Source organism: Symphodus melops (genome assembly GCF_947650265.1).
Source record: "Symphodus melops genome assembly, chromosome: 3".
NCBI lineage: Eukaryota > Metazoa > Chordata > Actinopteri > Labriformes > Labridae > Symphodus > Symphodus melops.
In genome coordinates this window covers 7,695,593-7,720,429 of record NC_136693.1, presented here as the reverse complement: position 1 = coordinate 7,720,429, position 24,837 = coordinate 7,695,593, and the positions used below count along the sequence as shown (strand labels likewise).

Here is a 24,837-nt window from a genome sequence, read left to right as displayed (position 1 = left end):
CACACAGGGAAGCTCACACGCCTGTAAATTATTTAAACATACCAGATGGGGACAGAGCACTCTACAGTCAGTGAGACAAAGATTTCAGCACTCCAAAAGTCCCAAATGTTGTTGTCTTCTTTTTTTTATCCCGTAAATCAATCAGCCTAATGCTTTTTATCTGGGAAAAGCAGATCACTGGATTCCACCGACAGTTTGTGTGAGTGCATCCATGTGTTCAGCGTTGGCCTTTCGCTTCTCTTTTCCTGCCAGTGCGAGCTGGCTCCAGACACTGCCACTGCAAAGGTCAGCGTGTGTGTGTTTGTGTGTTGCCGTGTGTGTTTGTGTGAGAGTGTAAAGCAACAACAGTGATCTGTATAATGGGTTTTGTTGTTCGCAAAGCAGATGAAGACTGAGATTAGGCTTAATGGGGGTTGTGAATTTATTAGGCTTTCATTTCGGTGAGAACCATAATCCCAATGGAAGTAAAAGCTTTATTAGCTCATGATTTTTTTTTTTTTGCTGCCTGCTGGCCTTTCTGTCTGTGACATTATTTCATCAAGATCTCATAGAAATCTAAATGTTCTCTTGACAACTGGCTGTGGCCAGTTGCAGCAAAGCATTACAAAGACTGTTGCACAATTTGTACCCTGTAGCTGTTGAATACATTTTTGCATTTGGTGTAGACTAGTATTTATATCCCCACTAGCTTCTACAGTCATTAGCTGGATAACATGGAATCATTAAGAACAAACTCTCATTCTTTTTGGATTTAGGTTTATTTTCCCCAACACATTCGTTTGCTTGTTATGGCTAAACATGTTTGATACACATGTACAATAAAACCATCAAGGCTGTCGTATTATTTTCAGCAAAGCCTGGCCATGCGCAGCATCCCTCCTGGTGGCATGATCTCAACCATGGGGAGACCATGAGCATTGCAGATTAGTTATTGTATTGCGTGTTCATATAAAATTATTTCCTAATCTGACTTGAGACTACCAGAATCTTATTCATGGATACAAACAAAAAAATAAAATACATTAATAAAAAAGTATTGCCTTCTAAACTCCCAAGCGTTTTCAGAGTGAGAGAGGTCAAACTCGAGAAAGCTTAATCTGACTAGCGGCATATAGATAGATAGATACTTTATTGATGCAGAGGGAAATTCAAGTTTCAAGAAGCCAGTGACTATCAGGTGGTTGTTATAAAGTACCAAAAATCGTAGAAACGGGCCAACAATGCTATAAATGTTTCACTGAGACAGAATCAAAACCAGATAGGCGATTTACCAACTTTACCAAGCAGGCTTCAATGAGCAGTGTGCTCCTTGTTGACTTTGGCGTTTCTGAAAGCCACACTCACTTCACTTCCATCAAGCTGCTTTCCATTTATCTCCCCCACATTCTCCTTCTGCCTCCATTATGAGGTTCTTGAGGTGCCCTCTGACCTCTCTCATCCAGCCTCTACACATAATTTGATGTCTCACTCTTGGAACTTTGTAGAAGAGCATCTCAACCACTTGCACTCGCCGTTTGAAGTGAGACATTATGGTGCATAATTTGAACCTACTGGAATCATTTCCTGTGAAGCACTGCTAAGGGAAGTTTTTCCCCACAATCAAGAGTGGTGTATTTGCAAAGTCTCATGCATGTCATGCTTGAAATTGACTATGCGCACTATTTAAATAAATGTGTTAAACATTCTTGGGCCAGGTGACATGGCTCTTGGTGTTGAATCTGGTAAAGTGAAAAAAGTGAATGAAATTTGGCAATCTTTAAGCATGATTTAAAAAAAAATAAATCTATGATGATTAGAAAATAGATTGTCTTTCCCAGTTATTTACATGAATTATTTTCACCTGCATAATCCACACTGAATCAAAGTAAGAGTATTTGTGTGCATGTACAGAGGGCTTCAAACAAAAACAAAAAAAAAGAAACGCACAGAAGGAACAGTATTTTCTGAAAATATTTTTTAAACAGCTTTCAACTCTTGACTTCAGGGTCAAGGCTGCAGCTTTCTGTGTTTGTTTGCGAGCGTACAATTGACAAGGAGAGAAGATAATCACAGCATGGAGGGTGTTACGTGTTTATGTGTGTCTTAAAGAGAATCTTCACAACTGAAGTCATTTAAATGTTTTACTTCGTTTCGTCACGTTGACGCTCTGCAGAATCACACGAGCAGTATTGAATTGATTATTGAGCGGTGGAATGCTTTGCGCTCTTTGAGAAAAACAACATATATTTGTCATCTTTTGACAAAGGTATTTAACTGTTCTCTTTTACTTATTATGTTATTTCCCATCTTAGGAGTAGTAATGGTTCCCTGTAAAGTTGTGATTTTCTCAATATAGTTGGTTGTGCACTGCTTTTGTTGCAGTATTATTTAATTGAAAACAATATTTTCCTGTTGACATCAACAGCTTTAAGACGACTTTATTGACCTCCCAGTGCTTGTACCAGTCATTATTATGTGGCTGTTGGGGAAACTTTGACTTCTGGCTGTAATTGTCCTGGTTTCATTGAGTTTCATGCTTCTTCTTAACTCAATTGTCTTTTATCCTATAGTGCCAAAAACAGTCTTGTAAGAGCTCATATAACTCAGCTAGGTTCAGACTTAGAGAGTAGTATTCGGTATTGTTTTTGGCAAATATAACACAAACCCTATTGTTGTGAAATCTGAGATTAGAAATTCCTTTCAGGCTGTATAGTAGGTTTATAAGTTCAGTCAAAAACAGTGGAATTCATTTATACGGTTTAATCTGAACTCAAGCAATAAGCAAACAACAGGCGCATAATCATTGTTGATATTTGGGTAATTCATGATTTGTTCATTCTGCAGGGACGGTGCACGTTAGGTGAGTGGAGCAGTAAACAGAATTTTGTCTCTTATCTGAGTTTGTTACGTTTAGGTATAATTGGATAAAATAACCATATAGATAATGACGAGTTCAGTTTGGGTTGAATATGAAACATTTGGTCTCTTAGACAAAAATGGTCTTCTTAAAATTAAACAAGAAAGCAGTTTGACTTAAAACCTTTTATGAGGAAAGACACTTTATTTTTTACAAGATGGCAGCATGTCCTCTCTTATTTGACTGTGAAAACACAAGTAGATAAATGTCCTAAATGTATTTAATGCACAGGGGAGCTCTTCCAATAGACTCAAAACAAGTGCACAGTCTCTCACATACACTGGATGTGCATTACTGTCACCTATGAGAGGGGAGCGAGTGCTGATGTGCTAATGGCCTTGGGTTGCTATAAGGATTGAGGGTGTGTGTTACATTATCACCTGCCCGCCTGTGCTGTGACTCTCACGACTGCATCTGTGGAGGGACAGCACACGTCTCTCCAGATCTAATGTGGCAGAAAAATGCTCCAACTTGGTTGTAGGTGTGAAATGTGGCTCTCCACTAAGTGGATGTTTTATTTGTGTTTACATAATGTGTGTCCTAGCTGCAGTGTGTTTGTCTCATTCTGTCCTTTCCTTTGTCCTGTCCTCTTCAGGGAGCAGCCGATCTACACCACAAGGGCCCATGTCTTCCAAATCGACCCGACCACCAAGAAGAACTGGGTCCCTGCTAGCAAGCAGGCCGTCACTGTCTCCTATTTTTACGACAGCACACGTAACAGCTACCGCATCATCAGCGTGGATGGAACCAAGGTATGTGTGTGTGCACACTGTGCGTCTGTGTGTAACCATATAAAAACCAGATAATGGGGGAACATTAAACTGCTCTCAAGAGAGGCATTTGACTCTGAGAGAGAGCACTTGAAGCTGCAATTGACCAAAAGGAATTATGAAGCGCTCTAATGTGACATGTGCAACTTCAACCTAACGTTGAACCGTTAGATTGTTTAGTGTTCTACTACATCTGAGGTGAGTGCTTTTTCATTCAACAGGTCATTTTAATGCCTATTTTTCATTCTGACATTACTTGTTAAAGTATTGTAAAAGAAAATAGGAAAAACATGTAGAGCAAGCTTGTACAATGTTTACCCATCAAACGCTTGTTTAAAGCCTCAACAGTGTTCCCGCATCATACATTACACAGAACCGAACAGTAGTAGTAATTAATCGAAACCAACATTTAAAACCTCAAACGGACGTACTCTTACCTACAATATGTTGATTTTTTTTTTTTTTTAAATTGTAATTTTTTTACGGCCACGTGATGACATGTTCAATCTGGAACATGGAAGCAATGTCCATCGTTTGGACACATTTTGTCTTCAGGGAAGACAACACAGAACAAACGGAGGTCAAATGTAAACACTGCGGGGAAAAAAAAAGAAAAAGAATAATTTAAAATATCCCTTACACTGCTATGTGCACTGAACATATGTTCTGCAAAGTAAAAGTATAGAGATACTGCTTGATGTCAGAATTGATGCACATAATTATTCTTAGTATCACAAGCATTACCTTTTATATGTGACCTTTACTCACTGCCTCTTTAAGCTATTGAATAAAGGCTGACAAAATATGCATTAACAGTTCAGCAAAGGACAGAAAGGTAATCTGCAGGTTTAGATAAAAGTCTGGGTATCAGTGCACATCCCCTGTAACAAATTTAAACAGCAGCCAGAAAATACATGCTTGTTAAGCTGTAATTAAACTCAATTATCTATAATTTACTGTAATCAGAAAGCAGCCGACAGTTGTCATACTTCAAGAACTAAGGGGCTTTTAAATCGCTGTCACACTGGATCAGCTTTTCTTCTTTTCAAATTGTCAAATCCCTCGGCACAGATTTTTGACGAGATTTGAAGCTTTTTTTTCTTTTTCAGCAGGGACCATGGGTATCAGAGAGAAAAAATGTGTTTGGAAGATTAAAATGTTATCAAAAACCATTTTTAATAGATTTGATTCGTCACCATGAGCGCGTGGTGCTGAGATTTGATCATGCATGTGACAACAGACCCCACATGAGCATGCCGGTGTCTCATATTCACACCACCTTCCTCCGCTCATTCAAAGGATAGATTGTGTGTTTCCATGGCGATCAGAGTCTTCTCTCTGTGCGAACACTAGAGGAGGGTTATGACAGCGGTATCCCTCTGCTAACTTTGTCAGGCAATCACCTTTTGCAGGATCTTAAATTGTACAGTTTATCTGCAGAGCCACTTCAGACACTGAGCAGGATGACAGTTTGGATCTTTCTAAGTCTGCAGCCTCTGCTCTTTGAACATGCACTACACTGTTTGGGTAAATGGCCTGCTGGGCTCAGTTACACCAACCAAACAGCTGAAGGGTGTCTCTCACAGGAACACAAGACAGTTTCTTCCGAATGTGCTGTATTTGCACTTCAAGCGTTTTCTAATAATGCTAAAAAAAAAAAAAAAGCTCTTCTTTATAGTGGCAAATAGATACCAGCCACACTTTGAGACTGTAGCTGTGTGTGGACGTGATTTATCTGGAAGGTTGATTTATATCTGAGTGTCAAAGGAAAAAAGAAACATGACATGTTTTTTTGATCAGGGAAACATTTTCATGTGCAATTTAAACCATTTCAGTACCATTCTCAGCAAAATAAGCTCTCTTTAGCATAATTTAAAATTCACTGTTTCTGCAAGGCTTTGTTGAGTCAAGCTCCGTTAGCATCAAAATAGTTCTCTTCCCACATCTAGAAAGCAGAGAGGCGAGGCTCTAATGTGTTATGTCATCAAGCAGCACTTATTGAGCCACACAATTGAGCAATAACACAACTCATATATTTTATCTTTTTATTTTTCAAACTGATTTCTTTGTGAAAAGGGACTGAAACTCAACATTACTTCAGGCTGGATTCATCAATATTTTTCTGTATGCCCTCTTTATCCCTGAGACTCTCCTCCTCTCTGGTCTCCTCCACTCCTGTCCTCTCTCCTGTAACCTTGAGTTACAATGAAGCATGTGTCACAAAGTGTCTGCAGGGAGCAGCTATATGTGAGTTATGAGGAAATCTGTTTGAATCCCCCCCCCCCCTTTTTTTTAATTCATGGAAGGCAAATTATGTGGGTATGAGCAAAGTTACTCTTAGCAAGAAAATGTTGAGTCATATCAAGTAAATGTTAAATATAGTTCCTGGTTTGCACAGTCACTGTGAGGGAGACAGGTCTGTCTAGAACAATCGTCTGTGCTGCTCTACACACTAACTGTGACAGACCGTCAGCTTATATTCATCGAGCTGTGATGGCTGGGAAACTCGATGAAGATGATATGCCAAGTAGAGAAGCGTATCAGCGCTTTTGTCTCTCGTACAGCCATGTAGCAGGCACTGCAACACGGTGACGAGCTCTCTCTCTATTTCACAAATTGTTCCAAATGTAACTTGTTCACTTTCCAAGCTAAACAAACTTCGAAGGATTCTCTTTATGAATAATTGAAATGTCTCTTTTAAAATGTATTCTTTAGGGGCAGCGGTGGCCGAGTCGTTAGCTCATGCGCCCTTTGCACTGAAGCTGTAGTCTTAGATAAGATATAATAAAAATAGTAACATAAACATAAATATTAATACAATTCCAGAGTAGTTGGGGGGGGGGGGGGGGTATATACAGAGGACTAATGGGGTGAATTCAACAGGACCATGAAAAAAATAATGTGCAGTGAATGGCAGGCTAAAGTGACCAGTGAAAAAAATAGCTGCAGGGTTCAAATCCGATTTGTGGCTCCTTTGCCACATGCCACTCCCCGTTCACTCTTGCCCCAATTTTTTGTCTTTATCCACTGTCCTGACTCTCAATATAGGCCAAAATAACCTGTAAATTGAAATATGTTTATATATTTCTTTTTTCTTACCACTTCTTTCACAGCCAGATCAAGTGAGCCATAAGACATGTCTCTCAGTAAATGGAAATTCAAATTCCTGCATACGCTTGTTATTGACCGGCTGGTGTGCCAGATGTCTTAAACTAGTGAAATGTATGAATGACCATCACCACTTTGCTTCCCTAAAATGATTGGATGCCCCGAGGCTACACACCTGTAAAGTTCTATTTCCACCAAGACAGTTTGGGTGAACCAATTATTTCCCCCCGAACATGATCGAGCTTAGATGGATCCTTAAAACTTGCACTGCTGCACATCAGCTGTCGGGGCTTTCACATCAAAGTTGCTACTAGCTAATGCAAAATCCCCAACATCCAAAAATCAATTACTGAAAACAGCGTTTTACATCGCATCATAAATAAAGCAGGACAACAAATATTTAGAAGACATGGTTGAAGTATGTGTATTTCTGGACACCTGTCAGTGTAAAGGCTGCATCAGCAGATTGTCGAGACTTCAGGCTGAATCCAAAATCCTGACTGAGAAGATGAGTTTCCTTTATGCTGTGATGTAGTGTTTATGTTGTCTCTGTGCATCACACATGCTGACTGACTGGTCTGCCTTTCTGAATAACATTTGAATACACTGAAATTCTATTTACGTATGTACATATGCTGCTAATCAGAACCTGTAAAAGTAAAGACCATTATTTCTAACCTGTATTTAAAACCTATTGTCATAATGGAGGAACAGTTCACTCTTTGAGTATTGAAGTAGATTCAGAATGGTTTGGACCCAGGCGCACGACTCGGAGAAAAATTGGTTAACAATCAACAATAAATTTATTACATTCAAGCTAGTGACAAATGGTGAAATAAAGTGCAACAATAAATGTAACGTGACTCTGAATGTGGTTCCAATTTCCCGATTCCAACACGTGTGCAGATTAGGACAAACAAACGACGGGGAGAGGGAGCTGCAGGTAGGGCTGGAGTTGGGAGCTGACGAGAGGAAAAACACGAGAGGGTCAAAAACACAGGAGACAAACATGAACATCCAAAAATACTACTAGAGATCTGAGAGCTGACACAAGGAGTACAAACCCAAGGAGCATGAACAATAATCTGGCGCCGACTGAAGGGGAAGACCAGGCTTATATGCAGCGCTGATTGGATTGAGCACACCTGTGGACACACCTGACTCCAATACTGATTACGGGGGGGAAGGGAAACACAGGAGGAGCAGACAGACGGGGAAAACAAACACACACGTGGAAAAGCATAATAAACCCCCGAACATGACACGGAGCTTCATACATTTAAGCAGGAATTCAGGAAACATCATTTACTTTAAGTTTTCGATGTGGTGACTCACACCCAACTCTGATTGGGTTCACCCCTCGCCTCCATTTGAAAACCAAACTTGCGTCAGTGCCACCTGTGAATGGATTTATATTAGTGAGATAAAATGCATCAGGTTATTAAAGCAGTTGGCAGATGTACAAAACATTTCAAACATTTCTCCTTCCACATCACGCCTCTGCCTGATGAGCAATCACGATTTTTCTTTTCTTTTTTTCTCATGAGAGGGAAAAGTGACCACCATTAGGGTTTTTTTTGGCAACTTTTCCAGTTCTAACACTGCTGCCAGTTTAAGATGTTCATTATCATATTCGCTGCCAATTTATCCCTTTATTTTTTAGATAGCACATCCTTCAAAAACAAGGACGTGCTGGGTGTTTTTTTGGTCTCTGGTGTGCTTTAAAGGAACTGATATCTGATGGAACACTCTTCATTAATTTAAAGGAAATGTACAAATGAATCACTTCTTGTTATGATTAACAAAACGTACTGCATGATACCTCTACTCTTCCATTGTTCACCTGTTTTATTTCCTCCAGATGGAGTTCAATTGAACTTTACTTTGCCTCCGAGCTGAATGAATTTTGAAATACCAATTAAATTCCTGCCATAAGATCAGTGGTCACTGCTTGTACTAGATTTAACTTCATAAAGGAGTTCTATTGTTGTAGACTGTACTTGAACCTCAAACCTTCCTCAACAGACTTTAACTTTTGTTAATTCTAGATTTCACCATAATACGGGGGATTATTTTGTATATTTTCTGAAAACTAATTGTAATGGAATATTACCGTTTTATTCTGAGATGATCCACTTTGTCCATATATAACTTCATGGAGCCCTGGGAAATAATGTGTGAAGGTTGAATGTTTTCCAAGACCTCAGGAGTCTGACGGATTGTATATAATGAACTCCGACCAGTTATTCTACTTCTGCCTTCATGCTTTAGTGACTGTTTGTGCCTGGGAAGGGATTTTTTTTTTTTTTTTCATCAATACTTATATCAATATGTGTGTCTACACCCTTTCCATGAAGCGACTGTTTTTCACATCAGGACAGAGACTAAAGAGAAGTGAATAATAGAGAGAGTGAATGCACAAGGACAGAAGTGTATATGAAACTCAAGCTGGTGATTTTGTCATGAAGCCTGATGCAGCTCTCTGTCAGTTTTATCTGTATAATGTTTGAACAACACTGCATAATGGACTCTCCATTAACAGTAACAGACAGAATGACTAGTGGCTCATATCAAAGTCCCTGGTTCTAACTGTACTTTTCAGGCAGAATTAGTGCTACCATGCACATTGTAATAGTAGCTGGGGACTTGTAGGGACATGTCCCCACTGTGCCAGCTCTCAGCCATTTGGTGGTTGGTGTCTTTTTTTCTTCCAGCTATGACAGATTTTCCTGGCATTTGGTGCTTGATAAGTGATCACAGCTCTTTCACCCCGTACTCCTCTCTCATGTTCTACATCTCTTATCTCACTTGCTGACTATGCAGATTTTGTGCGCTCTGCAGACACATAATCAGCCAAGAATCTTTTCACCTCCCAGTCGTCTCGGAGTTTTAAATTGACCCTCAAGCCATTGGCCAGCCTGCTTTCAATCTGCGTCACCTGTGCCACTTGATCCGCAGCCCGACTCACCACCGACACAGCTGCCAGCGTCACTCCGCCGCCCCCCCCATGCAGTCATGCTCCCCCTCTCACCAACTCACCCACTGAGATGATGCACACTCTTACATGCTTGCTTACAGTTACTGCTGGAGCCCACAACGACTGATACTCCTGTATGTTAATCCAAATCATCAGCTGGGACCTTACACGACTTATTCATGTTATCAGACGATCCTTATGTGAAAGTCTGTATGTTTTAGTAGCAATGATCTGTTCAAAATGTATGCACGAGATTGGACTGTACTGTTAAATGTAGTCAGATTATATCACAGTTGTATCGTGAAATGACTTTTTAAAGAAATGCAACTAATCATGTTGTCTTTGTTGATCGATCATTTAAAAATAAGACAAATTGTCAATAAAGGCTATGAGATCAATCCGAACAGTTTTCAGGGAATCATTTACTGATTTATCGACTTAATTTACTTCAGCTCTACATCAATCTAAACTCTTCATATCTGTCCACAATGAACCTGAAATTAAAGACATTCAAACAGTACACCTTCCTCTTGAAAGGCAGTCATTAATCATTCAAATGCTCGTTCAGCAGCAGTGGAGTTCAGCTTCAGGTGCTTAGAGCAGGACACTGTGTGTGGTTTCATTATCATGTTACACACTACAGACAGAATCAGTAGCTTCAATTACCTAATGAACACTTAACGTATAAAACTTAAAGTCATTTTTAGAGGCCCTTGTCCCCAAGAGCCAGCAAAATGTGTTATTTTCAAAGCAATTCTGTAACAAAACGGAGATGAATTATCTCAGTTCAGTCAGTGGTCGCTGTGAAAAGGTAAAACTCCAAGCATGTTACTTAGAGACAGCTCTGACTGGGTTTCCACTAACCAAGTTATAATCTGAAAAAATGTGATAGCCTGATTTGATGATAAACATTCAATAACAACTATTTTATTCTGAATTTTCTAAGCAATAAAGGTTTTCCTAATTCTTTACTTTTTTGCTTTAGATAACAGCCCCGTCACAACAGCATAGCTTCTGACCAAGATGATTCAAGTTTGACCTTATATTATATTTCTGTAAGAGTTAACAGGGCGGCCTCTGTTAAATATTCACTCAGTTACTTGAGTGTTTTTTCAGGTTTTCCTTGGGTTCCTCTGATGAGGAAATAAGTAAATGTTTGTTTTAAAGAAGCCCCTTGAAGAGCTGTAACCAGATCTTGGTAACTTGGTCATTTGCCACTCACCCTATGATCCACTTGATGCAAAATGCAGCCTTAATAAGAGGGCGCTCCTATAATCCTTCCAGTAAATCACACACGTAAAGGTCTTCTCTGTTTTAGCACAGTGGTCACTCTCTTTAGAAGCCATTAGTACTGTTCTAAATGAGACACAAATGTCCAAGAGAGATATTTGTTGCAAGCTTATGTGCTCGTTCTGTTAGATCAGCCTCTGCTTTTTGGGTCCCTTTGCCCAGTAATGATGCAGTTCAAAGTGTTATAACACCTCAGTCCCTGAAAAGATGGAAAAGGAGACAGTGGGGGCGTAGAAAAGGACACGAGTCTGTCACCAATTTGAGTCGTTGAATCCTGTGTTCAGAGCCATGTTGCTATGAAACGACGGCTGCACTGTGATTAAACTGTCTTCTATTGTTTCCTAATTGTTGAGCTCATTTGCATGCAGTTTCTCGGTTTTATTTATTTCTTACCAGTAAGAATGAGTTTGTGTACATGCACAGAAAATAGGAATTTAAAATGTTAGCGTTGCCATGACCATGTAGGTCTTACATAGCTTAAGGGAGTACACACAGAGGATAGTGTCGTCCAGTCAGGCTAGAATGTGTTTTCAGTGGTTACTGCCGCGCTCACTGGTTATTTTTGGCTGCAGCAGATGTTTTTCTGGCAGCTGATTTACTGCATAGCTGCAACAGGTGAAAGTGTACTGTAGCAAATATGTATATTGTAACTTGACCACTTCGAGGTTAATGGGTCAGCACTCAGCCCTGTGTAGTTTGATGTGTTATACTGTTTATTTCTTTTTGTATGAACTGCTGCCCCTTTATGAAATTGAAAGTACAGTCAGTGTTTCTGATGTGGCACCTTTAAAGTCAGAGCTTAATAAACTACAGATATCATGTTCTGAAGTTAAAAAAAAACCAACAACAATATTTTGTCTGTAAATAAATCATATGTGTTTCTCTGGAGATGAAACAGAAGGTAGTTTCTTTTTGAGTACTCGTCAAATATTGCCTTTGTGTTGTAGAAAGGCTCTTGAACATGAATAAATCTGAATTCTGAATCTGACATCCGAAGAAATGAGTCATAAATATGCCAATTGTAATCAAACTTTTCAGTGTGGGCAATGTGAAAGACAGACGCCGGCTATTACAGATTTACTCTGGAATGAATGGAGCTACAATAGACAATTGTTCTTTGCTAAATCAAAAGGGCTATTCAACAGGGGAGTGCAGATGCTAAAAGCTTCTTTCTCTAGCATGTCTGGCCTGAAATGCAGAAATAACTTCCAAAAATCCAGAAAAGGAAATCTCCCAGTCTAGTATAACTCCGAATGATGAGTGTCAACATCGATAGAGATTCTCAGTATGATCCACTGCAGGGTGTGAAAATAATAAGTGATCTTGTGCTAACAGGTTATCATCAACAGCACCATCACACCCAACATGACGTTCACCAAGACGTCTCAGAAGTTTGGCCAGTGGGCAGACAGCAGGGCCAACACTGTGTTTGGACTGGGCTTCTCTTCAGAGCAGCAACTGGCGAAGGTGAGCGCAAACATTTCAGCAGACTAAAACGGTCTTCAGAGATAAATAAAGAGTAACAATTCAAAGCGTGTGATTAACTGAATGTGAGCTGGGGAAATTATGCAATCAGTAAAAGCTGTAAGGGTCCATCTGATTCTTAAATCCTCTTCGTTCGTGTCCAGAAAACTTTTCAAAAATAAGCCACAGTGTGTTTGCTTTTGCACTTCATCGTTGTGTTTCCACTTATCATCACAGCTCTTTCTCGTCTGTCTCATGTTTCCAGTTTGCTGAGAAGTTTCAAGAGGTAAAAGAATCGGCAAAGCTAGCACGGGACAAATCTCAAGAGAAGGCGGAGACGTTGAGCAATCATTCACAGGTAACATTTATCTCTCTGCTGTCTCAATGTGTGACTCATTAGACACCTTTTCTTTTCCTTTACATTTAGTGTCGGCCTCCTCACACAACAGCAACACCGCAGAGAAATAAGTCATATTCTGACTTTAGAAAAAAGCTTCTGGTGATTTAGTTTTCAACTTTCTTCTGTGAACAAATCCTTCATGCAGCTGTGTTAATCACCATGAATGACAGGTCAAAGGGTACCCCAAGCTCCTACAGCCTGGCTGGCCCAGAAGAAACTAAGAGGATAAGGAAGTCTGAGGGAGTAATAAAACAATAAAAGTAAAAGTCTCTCGGCTCCACTCAGCTGCTCTCAAGGTGGTTCTACTGTCAGTAAGTAAACAACGTTGTTTCAAGGTAGATCCAGCCGTCAGTGGCTGCCAGCTCTGCTCTGGGCTTCTCTCACTCCAGATGGCAGGAATCAGACTCACTCTGAGACACACAGAGCTGCTCAGGCATATGACATGATAAATACTGGCAACAGTTTTCCCTCACTCCCCCTCCGCTGTCACAGCTGACGTGTCCAGGGTGTTTACAGTGCTGCACTGAAAGAAGGCCCTGGGCCTTTTCTTCACAGTCAGAATTTATGAGTCACTTTTAGAGATTTTACCCCTCAGACCTTGAAAAAAAAAAAGTTGCAGGTAATCTTTAGCTGAATAAAAATCTGACCCCGAAATAGTTACAAGTGTCCTTATGTCCCCCACCAGGAGTCTGGACGTGAGACGCCCTCGACCAACCAGGCGTCGAGCATTAATGGGACAGATGATGAGAAAATCTTTCACGTCGCTCCGGAGGCTGCTGTTCTAAAGAGCGAGAACGATCGCCTTCAGAGTGCAGTGGAGCTGAGGTAAGATTTCACATGTAAAAAAACAACAACAACCTCTTAAATGTGATCTGCATCTCCAAAGTTTGAGTTCACACCAAAATGAGTCTGCAGCTTTTGATGATGTGTGACATTGAACAGTAACGGGAAAAATACACACGTGATGATCTGTTTATTTGGATGTAAAAACAGAAACATTTCTATGTAAGTGGTCATTTTATGATCCTGCTCTGCTCTCATAAACACTCACTGCGTACACGATGCTAAAGCAGAAGTAAATTTCCTACACAGAATCTTAACGACCTCTTTATCCTGCGGCAATCAGTATTGTCCTATCGTTAAACAGGCGGTTTCTAAATGTGTCTCCCTAGGACTTAGTCTTCACTAAAGACATGGGGCAATGTGACAGTATCCATGAGAATAGTTGATTTTACTGATTCATATGGAGTGTGGTAATCCGAAACGTGCGTTTTATCTCGCCTATAGCAATAACCTCTCACTCTTCAAAACACATATCATTTAACTCCCGGCACATCACCTTATGATCGCTTTCACAAAACTGTTCTCCTCTAACTGTCTCTGCAGCTAACAGCTCCATTGTTCCCCCACTCTAATTTTATTGCTGCTGGCATGATATGTCCCCGAGAGCGCAGAAATCCTCTAATCTCATTTAATACACTGATGCCTTTCTTTTCCACCTTTAGTTATCTCTGCTATTTATCATCCAGATGCTGTGTGTATAAATGGGTAATTGCAAGAGCATCCAGATGTAGGTCCAGATGTGAATAAAATAGCCTCTGGGCTTCGGCGTTATGAAAAGAGAATACAGCCAGCTAATTGAACCAGAAATAGAACATGGCAGCAACAAAAACAAGTAGTAATGTATCTGATCAAGGCGAGATAAAAGATCAGATGATAGATGAGAAATACAAAGAATCCCCAGACCTTCCCTGGCAACATTTAGATTTTCATACACGCAAGACAGGGAGACTTCTGGACACATTAAAACTGAAGTTTCCACTTATAGGTGACTAATGAAGACAGTTATATACTCAGTTTGATGAACTTTGATACATCTTTTGTTCTTTCTAGTTTTCTATAACCTCATTTAATTATTCATTTATTATCATGTGGACTGTCTAAAACATGTCCATGTTTCTGTTTGTTTGACCTTTTATCTCACATCGAGTGTTAGCGGTAAAGTGTTTATGTTAAAAATCAATAAATATACAAACGAAGGATTTCATCTTTATTCTTTGGATCCTTTTCATTCATTGACCTCATGAAACATCTGGGTGATTTCAATAACCCACTTGGGTAAGAAAAAGGCGTTGCAGAAATGTCTGTTGTTGGGTGACACGTGCTGCATGAAAGTTATTTTTAAAGTGCTCTAACCTGATTTTGGAGTTGTGATAATAGCATTTGAAAACTTTTAATTAGTAACTCTGGTTTTCACTGACCAGCTACATCAAGGATAATCCACTCACGGTGACTAAACTCAGGTAATTATTTCAGCCTTATTATAAGATTCAAAATAGAAAAAAAAGTCACACCTCCCTTTTATAAGAAGCGTGCGAAGGAGAGCAATGTGTCCATCAAACTCTTCAGGTGCCCGATGAAGGTCCAGAACCGAAACGTTGCCAATAAATTTGTTTGTTTGCAAGTTAGACAATGTGCGGGAGTTTACCTTTACATTATTTGAAGATTCAAATTGGACATTTCTGTGCAGCAAATGTCTAAAAATGACAAAAACATGTAATGCGTGGAGAATTGAACTCTGCCCCTCGTATTCAAAACATTATCATTATTTTTTAACAGATGTTTCTTTTAAAGCAGTGGAACGAGCTTACATGGGTGCGTCTATGTGTTCTTGGATGTAACACACAGTGGGGGTCCACCATTGTTTTCCATCTCTGTCGACCCTGTTCCGTGCCTTCACTGGGCTTTGGGATTTAGTTTTGTGGAAGTATGTCACAGCACTGAAACGGCAGAAGACTGCAGAATGCTGCGGTGCGAGTCTGTCCACATTTGATGGAGCGCAGCACACTTTCACCCAGCCATGCATAAGGAAGGGAACAGTGATGCATACTAAATATACATCACAACCTCTCCAACCTTATTGATAAGACAGAAGCACATACTCTCTGTGGTATGAAAGATTAAAAAAACTGTACGTAGGGTCCGCTCAGTTCTGCAGCTCATTAGACCTCTCAGACTTTCTCCACTTGTTCCCTTTTTTAATGGTCTTAAGGTTATGTGGCTGCGTGATGATCATCCAAGCTAATTAAATAGTTATGAGTGGAAGGCTTTTGTAGCATTATGTGTCTTGTCAATGTGCACAAGCCCAAGGCATTTCAACTGTAACCTGTCTACATTTTTCTTCCATTAATATTGTCCCTCCTGTATTTCCATTCTCTCTGTCTTTCCTGTCTGACAGCAACGCCAACTCCAAGAAGTGGGAAACGGAGCTGCAGACCCTAAGAGACAATAACGCCCGGCTGGTGGACGCGCTGCAGGAGTCCTCTGCTAATGTAGAGAGCTGGAAGAAACAACTTAGTGTCTGCAAGGAAGAGAGTGACACGCTCAGGGAAAAGGTAACACAGTCCGGCACAGGGAGGCTGCATGATGTTCACACACCTATCGATTCTCCTGCTAAGAAAGGTGGACGTTAAAAGCACTGTTTCCTTTCCTACAACAGAGACGAAACTAAACGAATGTATTATCTGTCCTGGTTTTGTTTTATTTTTTGGTTTACATTTGTTAGGCAGGGTGATTAAATCCCTCACTAAATGTTGTTATGCAAGTTCCTCCTCCCTGAGTGAGCAGAGAGCTGCACACTTTATTAGCTTATGTTCCCTGCACCACAGTCTGAGCTCCTCTCAGTCTGCTATGAATCAAATCATTTTAGTTTCATAATGTGGGCTGTTCTTACAGCTGGCCTGGTGTTGCAATGACACTTACCATTTTGTAACATGCTGCAAGCTTCCTTTTTTTTCTCCTAATAGTTAGTGTGAGTTTTTATGAAGACACCCCATTTCTGACGCAGCATATTTAAGATCCCACTCATGCAAGTGAACAGATGAATGTCGGGATAACAATATTGTAAATGTGCTCAAAAGATCTGTTCTCCATATTGTCTATTTCATAAAACACACTCCCCCTCCTCTTTTCTGTCTTCATGCAGATTGCAGAGCTGGAAGCCCAGTGTGCAGAGGCCGATCAGGAGAAGCAGAAAAACGCCCAGCTGAGTGTGCGAGTGCAGGAGCTGGAGGCTGAGCTGAACGACAAAGAGCAGGTGAGACGTCTACAGAACAAATAAAACAGAGCCAGTGTTGAGAGCAGAGCTGTCTAAAGAGGGCTGTGCAAAATACTCCTTTGTTTAATATTGTACCTCCTTGAGCGTTTACTTGGTGTCCTTTTATTCTTTCGTCATTATAAGAGAATCACTCGAGCCTGTTATCTCCTGAAGTTGCAGCTCTATTCTCACCTCTTAATATAGGAGTGCAGCTATTCACCTCCTGTCCTTACTCCACTCCTCTCCCTCAGGAGGTGATTATACCTCAGCAGGAGATGACTGGTCTCTTATGTGTGATCTTTGTATAAATGAGGTGCTATTTTCACCAACCCAGCTGAAGTTAGACCTTTACGCTGTCCACCAGTGATTTTTTTTTTTTTTTTTTTTTTGTCTAAATGGCCTATTTTTGATGCTTTCAAGTGTGGCTTATTTGTACTGGTATTGACTGTATTTGTCCTGTTTTGGTACATTTTAACTCAGCTGTGAAAATAGTCTGACTGAGGGAATGTTCATCCACGGACTCGGTTGAGCAGCAGGGAATTTTGGCACAAATGCCATTAGCAGCAGCGCCTTATGTCCACTGCATCCATCGTCCATAATCAAAACTAGCTGACTGTCAGCACAGCGCAGCCTAATGCTGCTTTTATTTCTAATGAGGAGAAGCCCCGCTCAGCCACACAGTCTGTGACCTTTGTTCCTCGCTGGTTAAATGATGTTTTTGTCTGCAGACAAATAATTAGGATTGACTTCAGCGACAGTCTTTCTGCCTTTTTACTACAATGAAGTGACGGTATCCTCCAGTTAAAGACATGAAAGGGAGAAACAACTGTGTGTCAATCAGAGGAAGAGATTAACTCCACAGATTCAGTTACCACAGGTTAAAAAGAGCTGATGCATAAATATATGTACTTCATATATACTTCAGTTTCCACAGCAAAAGGCTGGATGTCAGTATTTATGACATGTTTTCCTTCTGGATATTTAGAGTATTTAAAGCACATTTGCTGAAGGTAAACGTTTGACTTTTGGTGAAATGGGATAATTAGCATCCCTGCTAAGATAGAAAGCACTTTCAAATCTGCCCAGTCATGTAAGGCTGAAACTACAAATTAGTTTAGCATTAAGACTCAAAGCACAGCTGATCAGCTTGACTCTTTCCAAAGGAAACACAATCTACAGACCAGACCTGAAGCTCACCAAACAACTGAACAAAGACAAGAAAATAAAAGAACACACGACCTCCTGTAACACAACAATGTACAGATTATAATTTGGGATTCATTTAAATTAAACAGGCTCTTCTTCATCAAAGTCATTGTATGATCGCTGTGTGTTTTGTATGTATCTGGATACTGAAGCAAATTAAGTTTTAAATGTTTCAGGACACATAGCATATGTTTTAACGAAAGACTTGATATTATTTATTTGGTTTGTTTTTTTAGTGCATGTCGTATACGTCTTTCCGTTTTGTCACATTTGGAAAAAATAAAATATCCAGAAAAAAAAGTTTCAGGACACATGCACAAGCAACTTTGATAAATTTCATAAATGTTCTTGATCCTTTCCATTAAGACCTGAGGAGACATCTGTGACCTTCTTGTTTTTTGGGGGTTTTTTTAAAGGCAGTGACCTAAAATGTGGCCTTCATGCTTTAGTTGTCTTTAGTGGTGAGCTTCCTGGTATCACTCAATTCTTTCTATGTGGCCTCATGTCATTTGTATGTGTTTATTGTATAATAGTGTTACATGTTTTCCTTTTGTGTGCACGTAACATTGTCTAAAGTTTGTTATTGGATACATGTTTAATTAATAATACCTGTTTAAATATTGTTACGTCTGCTCAATGCTGCTCCACTGCTTTTTTCTTTTAGGGAGCTTTTTATAACATCGGGCCAGTGACTCAAAATTAACCTTTTGGCTAGCTCTGGCATATTTACAGAGATATTTATTCATCTGCACTGTCCCTGTAAAATAAACAGTTTGAAGTGAATGTTGCTGATAGCAGTGTCTTTGGCTGCGATGGGTAAAGACCCTTTTCCCTGAGGTAAGCTGTGTATGTGAGATATTCTAGTTTAGCACCTGGCAGCCGGAGTATTAATAGGGCATATTTCTTTTGGGAGCAGTAAATCATACACAACAGCAGAGAGGAAGCTGAGCTGGAGCTGTTTTTTAAAAAAGATTATAGTCAGAGAGAGTCGGGTCCTTTGGAAGTGTCAACGTCTCCACCACCCTGTGCATCAACATTAAGCATCCTGACACCGATCAGGGAGTCTGCAGGAGGAGGTGTCACTGTTTGCGGAGTGTGATGCAGCAGCAGAAAGCCCACATAGGCTGCTTTGCCTAGTGACTCACCTCTTTCTAGGAACACACACTCAAATCCCCCAATTAAAACCTACCTTGCTATGAATTATTAAGCATTCACTGTGGTGTTGACCCCAACGCTGACCACCTGTGAGCTGCACAACAAAGCAGCAGCAGGTGACTATAAAGACTCCTCTAATTATTGTGAGACGCATCGAGCTATATTAGATGCAATGAAACTATATCCTGGTTTGGCTCAAAACAGAAGCTTTGTGGCTTCAAAGAGAAAATAAAACTTTAGTTAAGATAAAATAAATGTACAAAAACAGAACCAAGGTTGCATCTTCAGAATTCATTGTAGTTGGTGTCTTACCTTGTTGTTTTTTCTGTCTTGCCTGCTTTGTACTGCTGCTTATGATCTTGGCAACAGTGCAAATTAAGTGTCATTTTTTTAGTTTTTTTGATGGAGCTTGCAATGCGTCTGTAGCAACGCATAACAAAAATATTAACTACTGAGAGATTGCAACAGATGAGAGAAGGTTTTAACATTTTGGAAATGTCTCCGAACTGAAGTCAGAAGACATTTAGCTACAGCCAGCGTCTCTGTCCAAGGATCACGACAACCTGCCTTCCAACACCTCTGAAGCTTGTTTTTTTCTTTGTCAAAAGATCCTGAATGTCAGCGTTTTAAACCTAAGATATCTGTTTTACACGTAGTTCTTTGTATAAAGGCAGTGGTTGCCTCAGTAGCAAATTGCACTTTTCTGCAATCATGAATTTATTACGGCTGCCATTGACCAACTAACCCTTTAGACCTGCAAATTAAAGCTTATGAACGTTAATTTCATGGTAACAATAAAACAGCGATGTGGTTTTAGCAGAGAGTGTCATCTAAGTCAAAGTTTTTCAGGTGTGAAAAGCTGCAGTGGGTTTTGGCAGAGTTTCACACTGTAAGTCCAAAAATCAACCAGATGATGTGTAGAATAAACGAGGCTCCAGTTTTGAACAGTATAGAGAGCTGTTATGTATATTCTTTTTTGCTCTCGATTTGAGTTGTGACTCAGTATTAAACTTTTTTTTTTTTTGTACAAAAGTTCAGGTATCTGAATCTGTAATGGGAAAGAAAAACAACAACCGGAACATCTCTTTCAGCCTGACATAGTTTGTTGGTGTTTGATTATCTGTTTGTTTTATTTTTTGTTGTTTTTGCTTTCATACCTCTCAGGAGCTGGAGAATCTGAGGAAGCAGGCAGAGATAATCCCTCAGCTCATGGCAGAGTGCGAGTGCATCACCGCAAAACTGCAGGTATGTTCAAAGTACCCAGAAATCCCACAAACTCCCTCCTTTGTCTCAGATGTGAATCACAGTTGAGTATAAAAGCAGGGCAGAGAGCTGTAAAGCCTTGAAGCACGCGTGAGGATGAGATGGCTGTCACAGCGAGGTAACGCTTCATGCTGCGAGGCAGGAGCAACACTTTCAGACAGACGTATAGAAAATAAGAGTTCCTTTTCAGCGTTGTGCCTGAAGGCTGGTGACACAACATTCCTATCACGCACATTGTGGTTGCGGGATCTATTAATATACTGTAAGTCCATCCCTGGTACAATGCGGAGTGGATTATCACCTTTTTGAAAAGGTTTCCTTCTGCTCATCTGAGGAATAAAAGAGCTGCTCTGTCATTAGCTTAGGAGCAGCACAGATTTGATAAGTGAGAAAACCCCTGCTGAGAGCTTTAATGACTGTTTTATAACATTTCTGTCGTTGTGTGGGTCACGTCTGTGAGAGGAGGTTGGGCGTGTTTCCAGAAACCCTAGCACAAAAGAGATTCACAGCCGTCTGTCCGCGAACAAGGAGCACCTGTTCTTCCAGGCATTATTGAGAAATATCAGACTCTGTAAAACCAGAAGTGCCAGGCTCTGTAACCGACTCTTTGCCCCAAAGTGCCAAGTCTGACATGAGCTGCATTGATAGTGACGCTCATGTCGGCCTGTTGAGACTGACTCAGAGCAGGATTCTATCATCCCAGCTGTCATGCATGTGCTGCCTTTCAAGCGGGGCAGGGAGGAGAGTAAAACCAACAGTGGCATGCCTGAAGTTCTCGTGCTTCACAAAGTTGAACTGCCTGGTTTGTTTCTGCAACAGCCTGCTGGATGAATGACGGAGTGAACTGAACCGACTGACCCAGGAGTTTATCTAACCAGCTATTCAAACTGAGGAGGGGCATAGACAAAGAGGTTTGAATACCTCTGTCTATCTACCAGGCCATAAATGAAAAAAAAAAAAAAAAAAGCAACCCCCATTCATTCAGATATAAATGTATCCTGTGCTTTCTGAAGCTGAATCCACATACTCTTCCTCTGTGTTTTGGGTCATTGCTTGCCTCTATTTAAAGACGACAGCCCATGTGGCGATCAGATATCAGGTTTTAGGAGTCAGCTGCAGGATACAGCCATGTAGACGCAACACTCATTTAGCACTCCTATTTTAAACTCCTCCCTTCAACGGTATCAGCATTAACGTGGCACTCATGTTGCCTACTAGTCTGAAACTCTCGCTTTACGCTCCGTCCTCATACATAATTTTCCTTGACATTAAGCTTCGGATTCATTTTTGGTTGAAATGCTGAAAAGCCAGCTGAACTGCTTTCATCCAATTTTTTGACAGAAGCTGTAAGCAGCCCTGTCTCTTTTTTTGGGCATCTCTGCTAAGAAAAAGAGTAAAAAGTAAACCTGTACTACATCATCAAATGCTTGAAATTCTTCTAAAGAAATTCCAGTATTCTCTGTGTGTCCTTCATTCACTGTAGTGTGATGTTGTTCCTTCTGGTGTTTGTCTACAGGCTGCAGAGGTGAAGAACGGCGAGCTGGAAGGGCGGGTAGGCGGTCTGCAGGTTGACATCAACGACAGCCAACAGAAGCAGGGCCAAATGAAGGGCGAGCTGAAGAAGTTCATGGATATCCTGGATGGAAAGATTGACGAGCTGCATGAGTTTAGGCAGGGGCTCTCCAAGCTAGGCGTTGATAACTGAGAAAAGTGGCACTGAGTTGAAAGGGTCGAGAGGTCGGGTATGAAATGATTCACTGCAGTTTGTCTTCAGGGCAGAAACTATGTGGCACCCACTCCCCCCAGGTGATGCCCACTCAGAAACTATCAGCTTTGGCTTCTAATAAACACTACCGTGTGAGAGGGAGAGGGAGATACTTGCAGAAGGAAGGCCAGACTGCTCCACCAAATAAATGGCTCTATTTTGTTGTGCACTGGCATTCTGAAACTTTATCAAGAGTCACGCTTTGAGCTTACTGATCTGTTTCTTTGGGGCGGGCGGGGAATAGCTTTCAAAAGCTGGTGGTGGGTTCTTAGCTTCTGTCCATCTCTATGGGCAGTCTGATTTTAGAGTAGTGGAGGGGACTTAAAGGGCTCAAATGAATAACACACAAAGACAATGCTCGAGTAATAATCGGTGTTAATCCTTGTGGCCCCCAAAGAGAATTTAAAATCTTTCTACTGACTGTCCTCTCTGTTGCCTCCCGTCTATCTCAGGTGTGTTAGGAGACAGTTTGTATTCATTAGATTATATGCACATACATGACAACCGGCCGTGACACAAAGTGCCTCCAGGTGAGTCTAAACCCACCTGGCAAGGAGAACTGGCCAAGTGATGACCATCACCATAAGAATAACTTGATTTTTGTGAGAACACCACTCATGCATCGAGGTGCAGCAGAGGCCACCCTGAGGATACAGATGTGGTTCATGCATGTGATGCAGGTGTTCACTGGAAACACCCGAAGGAGTAATTAACTGCAAAAACCTTTTTTTTTGATTATAATTGCATTAAAAAGGAAAACCCTCATCACAGGAGCTTTCCATCAGAAAACATCCAAAACTAATGACAGGAATTGACTTTGCCTTGTGTAGTGTTCAAGAGACTTTGTGTGCAATAGTATTGTTGTCCATTTGTAGAAGAAAGATGCGAGTCCAAGGTTGTTTCTGCGCTTCCTTACACAGCGGTTCTTGTTATGGTGGTGGTTATTTTTGGGTTGAGGGGACTTGGTGCTGCTCAACAGGTGAACAATGTGAAAGTGTACTTCACTGAAAAGACGGCATGGGCCTTTTTCACTGCTGACCTGTCAGATTCTTATTTTTTGTTTTACATATTTATTTATTTTGGTGCCTCTCTGCCGTTAGTGTTTCTAGAACAAACCAAGTTAATCGACCTTAACCCTTATGTCTCTATAAATGTACAATAATATATATACATATATAAAAAAAATACCAAACTGTCAGAATTCAGGGGTTGTGTTTGCAGAATGATGTGATGCTGCTTTTGGGAAATCCATCTTTAATCATGGTACATTTAAGATCACAGGCTCATTTGGTAGTGGCAATATTTTCTTGGTTATATGATGTTATAAGTATATTTTTTCATCACTGTTTTAATCTTGTTAACATGGAGATATCTACGAACTGACTCGTTTCTTCTCTCTCTGTTTAGCCCTTCTGTTCATAAGTCACCTGAACCTGATAACACAACGTATGATCCTTCCTTTTGAACCAATGCCTCTTGTGCACTTTTGTGACTCCTGTTCAATATTGTACAATAGAACTGACAATTGTTAAAATTTAGTTTAATTATACTGCTGAGTAAGTGTCTTCATTCAAGCATGGAGTGGGTGGCCACATGTTGGCAGAAGGTCCTCAGAGAGGAGAGGGGAGGTTTTGCTAATCCCCACCTATCGTCACAAATCAGCAGTGTGGGTTTTTGTGTAGAAAACTTAAATGTTGGAGCTCAAAAAAAATCTGCTGACACTGAGGAAGTCTTGTGGCCTTTTTTTTTTTTTCCTGGATGAGAAGCTCGATGAAGGATTTGCAATGAACCTAGAATGCCAGAGCTGCATCCTGTCGAAGCTCCAGCACACAAGCTCCGCCACCGCACGTCTTTTTTTTTCGATGTTGATTTACATAGCACTAAATATAACTGTAATCGGAACAGAGACACATACAGTAAAGAAAAGAGGTGGGATTTAATCACAGTCAGTGACACATCAGTTTCTCTGGGGTCAGAACAAATGAAGACAAATATGAGCTTGTTTGTGGAATGAAAAACAAGTTCGACATCCTCACGGTGCCAAAGAAATAACTGCAGGGGTGGATCAGACATGTTGCCAGGCAACTTAATCCCACTCAATTCTTAGATTTTTTTTTCTAAACGTGTATGTATGATTGACTATCAGGATGACCGGTTCAGTCCAAACTTCTAATAAATATTTTTAAATAGTCAGCTGCCTCAGCCATAGAGACTTTTCGATCTGCACAGAGTCTTGGACCTTCTTTATCGCCTTCAGAGAGATCAGCTGTTTGGAGGTACATCTGAAAACCAATCAACACCCAGAATGAGCTGCAATATAGAACTGGAATGATCTGAGGATTGACCAATTACTCAGTAAATGGAAACAGGCTGCAGCTAATTATAATTTTCATTACTAATTAATTCTGTTAATCTGTTCTTTATGACATCAATGACCACACACACAC

The 24,837-nt window shown here is 40.5% G+C and overlaps 1 protein-coding gene across 2 annotated transcripts in view; it reads left to right on the top strand.

The window, feature by feature from the left end:
* homer2 (homer scaffold protein 2) overlaps window positions 1-23,939 on the top strand; it is a 31,205-nt gene extending 7,266 nt beyond the window's left edge. For both annotated transcript variants that reach the window (XM_079339325.1, XM_079339324.1), the window contains 8 exons: window positions 3,492-3,648; window positions 12,377-12,508; window positions 12,771-12,863; window positions 13,591-13,730; window positions 16,144-16,300; window positions 16,891-17,001; window positions 20,527-20,607; window positions 22,142-23,939. In XM_079339325.1, coding sequence (XP_079195451.1) covers window positions 3,492-3,648; window positions 12,377-12,508; window positions 12,771-12,863; window positions 13,591-13,730; window positions 16,144-16,300; window positions 16,891-17,001; window positions 20,527-20,607; window positions 22,142-22,330 — 1,060 coding nt within the window. In that variant the 3' untranslated portion in view covers window positions 22,331-23,939. The remainder of the gene's footprint in view (window positions 1-3,491; window positions 3,649-12,376; window positions 12,509-12,770; window positions 12,864-13,590; window positions 13,731-16,143; window positions 16,301-16,890; window positions 17,002-20,526; window positions 20,608-22,141) is intronic.
* Window positions 23,940-24,837: the final 898 nt, after the last annotated feature.